This window comes from Silene latifolia, chromosome Y (genome assembly GCF_048544455.1).
Source record: "Silene latifolia isolate original U9 population chromosome Y, ASM4854445v1, whole genome shotgun sequence".
In the NCBI taxonomy this organism is placed as follows: Eukaryota; Viridiplantae; Streptophyta; class Magnoliopsida; order Caryophyllales; family Caryophyllaceae; genus Silene; species Silene latifolia.
Genome location: NC_133538.1, coordinates 100,207,499 through 100,216,579, shown reverse-complemented (window position 1 = coordinate 100,216,579; position 9,081 = coordinate 100,207,499). Strand labels below are relative to the sequence as shown.

At 38.0% G+C, this 9,081-nt stretch overlaps 1 protein-coding gene and 1 long non-coding RNA gene across 3 annotated transcripts; both read left to right on the top strand.

Moving 5' to 3' along the window:
• Nucleotides 1-238: 238 nt before the first annotated feature.
• Nucleotides 239-2,669, top strand: LOC141634094 (uncharacterized). Of its 2 annotated transcripts, XR_012538822.1 has the most exons (8): nt 239-366; nt 1,294-1,363; nt 1,497-1,575; nt 1,713-1,778; nt 1,857-1,912; nt 2,044-2,102; nt 2,204-2,280; nt 2,391-2,669. It is a non-coding gene; the product is annotated as an uncharacterized LOC141634094 (long non-coding RNA). The 2 variants fall into 2 exon arrangements; XR_012538821.1 differs by lacking the exon at nt 1,294-1,363 and having other exon boundaries at nt 278-366.
• A 1,282-nt stretch (nt 2,670-3,951) lies between these two features.
• Nucleotides 3,952-9,053, top strand: LOC141628603 (uncharacterized). Its single transcript, XM_074441721.1, has 8 exons — nt 3,952-4,909; nt 5,003-5,076; nt 5,212-6,121; nt 6,215-6,337; nt 7,301-7,476; nt 7,567-7,902; nt 8,003-8,007; nt 8,948-9,053. The coding sequence occupies exons 1-8, from the start codon at nt 3,952-3,954 to the stop codon at nt 9,051-9,053; spliced, it is 2,688 nt and encodes an 895-aa protein (XP_074297822.1).
• The last annotated feature ends 28 nt before the right edge of the window (nt 9,054-9,081 follow it).

Genomic DNA, 9,081 nt, shown 5'->3' with positions numbered 1-9,081 from the left:
AGTGAATCTCCTTTCGTTTGGTGCTCGGAACCAGAGGCGTCTTAAAACAAATGGAGGCCCAGTGCGACACGGAAAAAATGAGGCCCCAAAATAAATGCACAAGTTATATTATACTTCGAGATTTGTATTGAATTTCGTTAATAAAAGCTTATAATACGGTGATCAAAAGCGGAGGCCCGGTTCCCACGCCCGTGGTTGCCCGTGGCCTTAGACACCCCTACTCGGAACTATAGTGGTACCGTGAGGTAATCTACCCAAAGAAGTTGAAACGTTGATGGAAACCAAAGATCTCTTCCTCGAAGTAGTGAAGCTTGGAGACTTCCTGACATCGACAGATCCGCCGCCATCAAAGATCCTGCCTTCAAGGTAGATTCTTCTGTTTTCGAAACCCTAATTTTATTTTTCTGCTTTTTTTAGATCACCCTAGCAATTACTCCGTACGTGTTAATTTCAATTTTATCGAAAAGAGTTGGATGAGATAATGTTGAGATTGAAGGAGATGGAGTCAGATATTGGATGAGATAAAGTAAAATCGGCTTACCAAAACCCAAGAAATGGTGAAACCGATTCAAGCTGATTGGGTTTGAAATAGCCTACTTAGGGTTGGAAATGTTCGACGGATTGTTGTACTATCTAGTTTGACGTTTTAAGCTGACTGGGTTTCTGAAAATATCGCATCCAAACCCTCTCTCTCTCTCAAGTAGCTCTATTAAAAATGCAACTGCTTGCTTTGCTAATTGGGTTTTTATGATGAACCATTTTGTTTTTAGGTAAGAATTAGGTGAATTAGATAAAGATTGTGGGGTTTTTAGGGTTTTTAATTGGGGGTTTCCTTGCTTTGCTAATTCTCAACTCCATTGATTCCAAAGTTGTGATTTATGATTTCGTGCTGGTAATAATCATGCGCCAAAAGCTCAGTTTTTTTCTTTTACCGGAATTGACCAATTTCTGGTGTTGTTTGTCTGATGTATGGCTTTTTTATTTAGCTTGCATGACTTGGGTTTTGTCAGATTTTTCTCTTGTTGTTGAGGTGTGCCTAAGCATATTTTGATCTGTTGGATAAGACTTAGCTTGTTTCCCTGATAGATTTGGTGTTAACTCGAGTTTCTTTGACTTTTCATTGACTATGCATTACATGAAAAACAATGTGGCGAGACTACCTAGTGATAATGGGATTCAAAAAGTGAATCTTTTTGTGGTAGATTATGATACTTTAATTAGGAGAATTAGTAGAAATTAGATTGACGTTATGATTAGAATAAGTAATTACATGCTTTATCCTCTTCCAACCAGCACCAAGGCTGCTGAAAAATGAGTGTCTGATAACGGTAACGAAGATCTTAAGAACCCATGTCAATATCAGGTTAACCCCTTCCTTCCATTATATGTTTTGCTTCATGTTTCCTTGTTTATATTTTTGTTATGTGTCTTATGTATTGGTTATTTGGTTTCTATGAATGAGATTACATGACCATGATTGTTTTATGACTTTGTAGGTCGCTTTTCTATGTTTCATATCATTAGTTATTTGTGAAGCAATCACTTAAAATGGAGATGACAAGTGTCAGGGCAAGGGTAGGAAAAGCATTTCCTTTTTTCCCTTTATTGAGCTTTTATTTAATTGTGTAATCATATTCTGATAATGCATTACAGAGTGCACAGAAAAACAATGATCACCATATATATTTTGATACAGATTATGTATATTACAGGTTGCACAGAAAAACAATGATCATCAGTTATAAGGTTTTATAGCAGGCGAAATCCTGACCGAGCAGGTAATTATAATAAAGTTCCCTTATATGCAAATTGCAAACTGTGGCTGATCAATCAATCCTGGTTTCCCATTTCCATAGGTTATGTTGATCAAGATGATTTCTTAATATGTCAAGAATGATTGGCAAAAGATATGGTATGAATTGCACTCTTTACTAATTTACGTCCTCTGTGTTGTTGAGCGCATTAGCGCAATATCGTCTCGAGTCTGAGATGCTGTTAACTTCTTGTAATGTGCGTTCTAAAATCGGATAAATTTACTTTCAGGGGTATAGCAGTTTGATCAAATGCTCCAAAATTAGGGGAATGGATGGAACTGAAATCAGGTGGAATGATAATATCTTGTTTAAAACTTCCATCGATGTAATTTATATCAGGGCACATTTACTTCCATTAAATTTAACTAGAGTGAACGTTTGTTTTGCAGTAATAATGATGAACAAATTCTGAACTTGTTGAGTGAGTTGCAAGCTATGCGCGTTGCTGCTGTTGGTGGCTTATGAGGTGCTACACAATGCTTCGCTTGTATCCTTACCCACTGATTTCATACCCCCTTTACTTCTCGTATTATTCTATGTGCTTTTGATGTTTTGTAAGTATTTTCTCACAATCAGGCAAATCATGTGAAATGGGAGATGAGTAGATTTGCAGCTGTCTGGCGCGCAGTAGTTTCGCCTCTTGGACTTTTTTTTTTTTTTTTTTTTTTTTTTTTTTTTTTTTTTTACATCTAGTCATGTTATACATTTTATTAATATTTTATCGATAGGTTAGTTGTCTAAATGAATTTGTCACACTATGTATGCTGGATCTTTTGGTAGTTGACTTTGGATAATTGATTGGGTGTATAAAGATATTTATTTGTTGATTATTAAATAATTTTGTATTCTTGATTATGTGTATGAGTAATTTTTTGTGCAACAATAGCGTAATATTTTTTTAATAAAAAATAATATTAGTATGCATCAGATTTTTGTAAAAATCCGATGTTTTTGTTTTAAAATGGACATCAGATTTTTTAGATATCTGTCTATGGTCTAGAATTGACATCAGACATTCAAAAATCTGATGTCTATATGATATATTGACATTGGATTTTAGTAAAACTCTGATATCTATTATAATATAGACATCAGACTTAAGTTTGATGTCCATTGGTCTTATAATGGATATCACTCAACTTAACATTGGTTGTGAATCTAATGTCCATTGCTAAAAAAGTCCGATGTCTATTAAGTATTTTGTAGTAGTTCAGCGGGACGAGTATTGAGGATCCGAATAAGCATATTTCGGACTTTCATATTGTGGGCACTAGTATGAAGCCACCTGCTATTACAGTTGAGCAGTTGCAATTGAGAGCCTTTCCTTTCTCCTTGAAAGGAAGTGTGAGAGACTGGTTAAACTATCTACCACCGGGGAGTATCACTACTTGGGTAGGTATGAAGAAGGCATTCCTGGAGAAATATTTCCCTCCTTCTTGATCAGCTCACCTGAAAAGAGCCATCAGTAATGTTGAACAACAAGATGGGGAGACGATGTATGAGTACCTTGAAAAGTTTAAGCAACTCTGAGATGCCCTTACCATGGTTACTCTGACCTAGATCTCATTATGTATTTTTGTGGTGGACTGAACCAAGATGACCGCCGAATGATTCACTCTGCTTGTGGAGGAAATATAGCAAACAAAAATCCAGATGAGGCTTGGGAGGTTATCACAGAGCTAGCTGAAACCTCTAGACAGTTTGAGAGGAGACCATCTCGAAGAGGAGTGAGTGCTATGGGTGTTAGTCCTGGCTTGGAGGAAAAGGTTGATAACATTGCTTCTACCCTCCGTGATATGTTATCTGGGAGACAGATGGCTACTATTTGTGGTATATGTTGTATTGAGGGTCATTCTAGCGATTTATGCCCTTATGTACAAGGAAGTGGTCCTGAAGAGGTGAATGGTGTTTGGGAGAATACTTCAAATAATAGGAAGTGGGATCCATTTTCTAAGACTTACAATGAAGGATGGAAGGCTCATCCTAACTTTCGTTGGGGAAATTCTTAAGCTGGTCCATCATCTGGCCCTCCTAGAGGTCAATTTATCCAGCGACCACACGGATAACAATTTAATCAACAAGTGCCACAACAAGCAGTAGAACAAGCACCGCCAAGTTCATCAATGTCTAGAAGGAGATGATTAGGGCTCTTACTCTTAGTGTTACTCAAGATAGAGCTGAAAACAAGCAAAATTTTAAGAATCTTGAAAATCAAGTTAGTCAGCTAGCTACTGCCATTAATCGGTTGGAGGGTAAAGATTCTAATGCACTACCATCTCAAACGGTGGTGAATCCAAAGAATGTGAGTGCAGTCTCTTTGAAAAAGGGGAGACAACTAGTGCAGGCTGAGAAAGTGAAAAGAAAAGTCAAGGAACCGGTGATTCATGAAATAGAGGAAGAGATAGTGATCAAGGAAGGTGAAGAAGCTTCTATTGTTAAGGAGAAGGAGCAGATTCCCTCTTCTATACCGGTGTTGGAACCGGAGGTACCCTTTCCTGATGTACTTAAGAGGACTCACCACTTTGAGCACGACAAGGACATTTATGAGGTATTTCAAAAGTGTGAGGTAAATATTCCCCTTCTTAATCTTTTGAAAAGTATTCCTAAATATGCAAAATTATTAAAGGAGTTGTGTACTATTAAAAGGAATAACAAGTTGAAAGGGGTGAAGAAACTGAAGGTTAGTGAACATGTGTCCGCTATTTTTCAAAGAAAATTACCTCCTAAATGTAGTGATCCGGGCATGTTCACTATACCTTGCACCATTGGAAACACTAAGATTCAAAAGGCCATGCTAGATTTAGGAGCTTCTATTAATGTGATGCCTTACTCCTTATATGAATCTATGAAACCTGGTCCTTTGCATGATACTAGTGTTGTTATCCAGTTAGCTGATAGATCGAATGTGTACCCGAAAGGGATTGTTGAGGATGTTCTTGTTTTGGTGGATAATCTTATCTTTCTTGCTGATTTTTATGTGCTAGACATGGAACATGATAAACATGCAACCCCTATTCTGTTAGGTAGGCCATTCTTGAAAACTGCTAGCACTAAAATTGATGTATATAGTGGGTCTATGACTATGGAGTCTAATGGTCATATTGTGCAGTTTAACATCTATGATGCTATGAAATATCCTGCTGATTAACACTCTGTGAATTTTATTGATGCTATTGTTGATCCATTAGCTCAAAATTTCTTTAATCTTGATGGTGATGATGAGTTGCAGGTAGCTTTGGAGAATAGTGTAGATGGTCAAGAGGTAGAATATGCTTTTTCTGCCAACTAGCAGGAAGTTGTGGCCGAATTACATAATTTGGAGGAGCTCCCTTTGAATTTCAATAATAAATTGTCACTAACTATCCCTTCGGAGAAATTGTTGCCATCTGTTTTGCAGGCACCTGTGGTAGAACTTAAGGCTCTACCTGAGCATTTGAAGTATATTTTCCTTGGTGAGAGAGAAACACTTCCTGTTATCATCTCTAGTAAGCTCACCGAGGAACAAGAAGCAAGGTTCAAAGATGTACTTGTGCAGAACAAATTAGCTATTGGTTGGACTATTGCCGACATCAAGGGCATTAGTCCAAGAACTTGTATGCACTGGATTTTGCTAGAGGATGATGCTAAACCGGTAAGGCAACCACAACGTCGATTGAACCCTCCTATGATGGAGGTAGTGAAGAAAGAGGTTCTCAAATTGCTTCAAGTAGGTATGATCTATCCTATTTCTGATAGTAAATGGGTGAAACCTACCCAAGTAGTCCCTAAGAGGTCTGGGGTGACGATAGTTGAGAACAAAGATGGTGAGCTTGTACCCACTAGGATGCAAAACGGGTGGAGGGTTTGTATAGACTATCGTAGGCTAAATGCGGTGACTAGAAAAGACCACTTCCCTCTTCCCTTTATTGACCAAATGCTTGAAAGACTAGCGGATAAGGCTTATTATTGCTTTTTAGATGGGTATTCGGGGTATTTTCAAGTAGCTATTGCCCCTGAGGATCAAGAGAAAACCACATTTTCTTGTCCTTTTGGTACCTTTGCGTATCGACGCATGCCTTTTGGACTTTGTAATGCACCTTTTACCTTTCAGCGATGTATGGTTATCATATTTTTTGAGTATGTTGAACGCTTTATTGAGGTATTTATGGATGATTTTACATTGCATGGTGATTCTTTTGATAGTTGTTTACACCATTTATCTCTTGTTCTTAAGCGTTGTATTGATACTAACCTTGTTTCGAATTTTGAGAAGTGTCACTTTATGGTGGAACAAGGTATAGTACTTGGACATGTTGTGTCTTCAAAAGGTATTGAGGTGGACAAAGCTAAAATTGATACTATTTCATCTCTACCGTACCCAACTAATGTTCACGAAGTTCGATCTTTTCTTGGTCATGCAGGTTTTTACCATAGGTTTATCAAGGATTTCTCTAAGACCGCTTTACCCTTATGCAAGCTGTTACAAAAGGAGACAAATTTCATCTTCGACAAGGCTTCTAAGGAGGCTTTTAATGAATTGAAAGGTAGGCTTACCTCTGCACCAATTATTCAGGCACCGGATTGGTCTCTTCCCTTTGAGATCATGTGTGATGCAAGCGATTATGCATTGGGAGCGGTGTTGGGTCAAAGGGTGGGGGAAGGCTGCTCATGTCATTCATTATGCCTCCATGACCCTTAATGAAGCACAACGGAACTACACCACGATTGAGAAGGAGCTTCTAGCTGTTGTTTTTGCTTTGGAGAAATTTCGGTCCTATTTACTTGGTACGAAAGTGGTGGTATTTTCAGATCATGCGGCGCTGCGCTATTTGATGTCCAAGAAAGAAGCTAAGCCGAGGTTGATAAGATGGATTTTATTGCTTAGTGAGTTTGATTTGGAAATTAGAGACAAAAAGGGAGCAGAGAATGTTGTAGCGGACTATTTGAGCCAATTGGTGGATGTTGATGCGAATCCACATGAGAAAAATCCGGTTAGATGAGTGTTTCCCGATGAAGGTTTGTTCTCTATTCGTTCCGTAGAGCCATGGTATGCCAATCTTGTCAATTTTATTTGCTCTTCTAAATTTCCACAAGGCTTCTCCAAATCTCAAAAAGACAAGCTTCGTAGTGATGCGAAGTATTATGTGTGGGATGAGCCTTATTTGTGGAAGCATTGTCCCGACCAAATCATAAGGAGGTGTATACCGGAGAATGAGATGACCTCAATCCTTACATTTTGTCACTCACATGCTTGTGGTGGTCATTTTGGTGCAAGAAGAACGACGAGAAAGGTGCTAGATTGTGGGTTTCATTGGCCTACTTTGTTTAGAGATGCTCATGGGTTTGTCAAACTTATGACAATTACCAAAGAGTAGGCAATATTTTTCGAAAGAATGAGATGCCGCAAAGCTACATGTTTAATTGGGTGATTTTCGATGTTTGGGGGATTGATTTCATGGGTCCCTTCCCAAGTTCATATGGTAATCTTTACATTTTGCTTGCGGTAGATTATGTGTCTAAGTGGGTAGAAGCTATCCCCACTAAGACCGATGATTCAAAGGTGGTGGCAGATTTTATCAAGGCTAACATATTTGCTCGATTTGGAATTCCTAAAGCCTTGATAAGTGACCGTGGAACTCATTTTGTCAACAAGACAATTGGTGCTTTGTTGAAAAAGTATTGTGTTAGTCATAAAGTTTCTACGGCATATCATCCGTAAACCAATGGACAAGCTGAAGTGTCCAATAGAGAAGTTAAATCTATCCTTGAGAAGACGGTGAATCCTAATCGGAAGGATTGGAGCTTGAGATTAGATGATGCATTATGGGCATATCGAACGGCCTATAAAACCCCAATTGGTATGTCACCTTATCGACTTGTGTTTGGGAAAGCGTGTCATTTACCTGTAGAATTGGAGCATAAAGCATATTGGGCGATAAAAAGCTTTAATATGAGCTTGGATGACGCGGAGTTGCATCGGAAGTTGCAGTTTCAAGAGTTGGAAGAGCTACGACTCGAATCATTTGAGAATGCAGCTACTTACAAGGAAAGAACGAAGGCTTGGTATGACAAGATGATCTTAAGAAGGGATTTTAAAGTTGATCAAAAAGTCCTTTTATTCCAATCCCGCTTTCGTCTATTTCCAGGTAAGTTAAAATCCCATTGGATCGGTCCACTTATAATTGCTAATGTTTATCCTCATGGTGCAGTTGAGGTATGTGATCCAACGACGGATAAAGTGTTGAAAGTTAATGGGCAATGACTGAAGCCCTATCATGGTGCTGCTGAATTGGAGGTGGTAGAGTCATTGGATCTCTACGACCCGATTTATGAAGATTAATCTCCATATTAAGTTGAGCAAACGACTACAAACAAAAGCGCTAACGGGAGGCCACCCGAATTTTGTATTTTTTATTTTGTAATTTGTTGGATTTAAGGTTCCTAATTAGTATTAAGATTAAAAAAAAGAGAAAAAAATATTTAGTTATTTTAAATTTCAGTGCACTTAATATGTTTAGTATATCTAATTAATTTAGTAGCTTTTTGTGCGTGTAGGGTAGAATAATAATATAAAAAAAAGCAAGGAAGAGGGCTGAAATTCCCGACCCAGCTGCGACCCGCAGGCTAACGCGGATGACTTGCCCGAGAAAAAAAGAAAGAAAGAAATTAAATAAAAAAAAGAGAAAGAAAGCAGCAGGTAAGTTGTTTTGTTCTTCTTCCCTCATAAAATCAGAATTTTTCCTCTTCTAAAACACAAATTCTCCATAAATCCTCAATTGTTACACCTTAAAACTCTCCTCTAGTTTGTCCCTAATCAAAATACACCACTTTTTCTCCATTATCTCACACAAATTACTCCTAGAACACTCCCAAATTGTCCTTGCCTCATAAAAAAACGTAAACCCTAGAAATTGGGTATTCTCCAATTTCGAAAAACGCAACACTAAGGGGTGTTTTTCCGGTCCATTTTTGTTCGTTTTTGGAGTGTCCCGGGTTTGTCTCAAGACCGCCTCAACAAAGTTTGGAGCCCTTCTTCAAGGTTTGGTCTTAATTTTCACTCTTTCTTTTCTTCGAGTTAACTTGCATTAATCTAGTTTACTCTTTAGAAAAGGTGTATATTGTTGAGTTGCTCTTACTATTATTATCTTGAATAGTTGTGGGATCGGAAAATTGGAGAATTGTACTGTTAAATTGCTGAAGTTGGTGTTTTGTGTTGGAGAGTTGCTGTGGGAATTGAAGGGCTGTGTTGTTGCATTGTAATTGTTGTTAGTTTAATTGTTGAAGTTGG

Bases quoted from the DNA above. Each gene is read 5' to 3' on its own strand.
- LOC141628603 (XM_074441721.1), top strand. From the start codon at position 3,952: ATGATTAGGGCTCTTACTCTTAGTGTTACTCAAGATAGAGCTGAAAAC. The intron at 4,910-5,002 runs GTCATATTGTGC...TTGATCCATTAG, and splicing joins TATGACTATGGAGTCTAATG to CTCAAAATTTCTTTAATCTT. The intron at 6,338-7,300 runs GTAGGCTTACCT...TGCTTGCGGTAG, and splicing joins GGCTTTTAATGAATTGAAAG to ATTATGTGTCTAAGTGGGTA.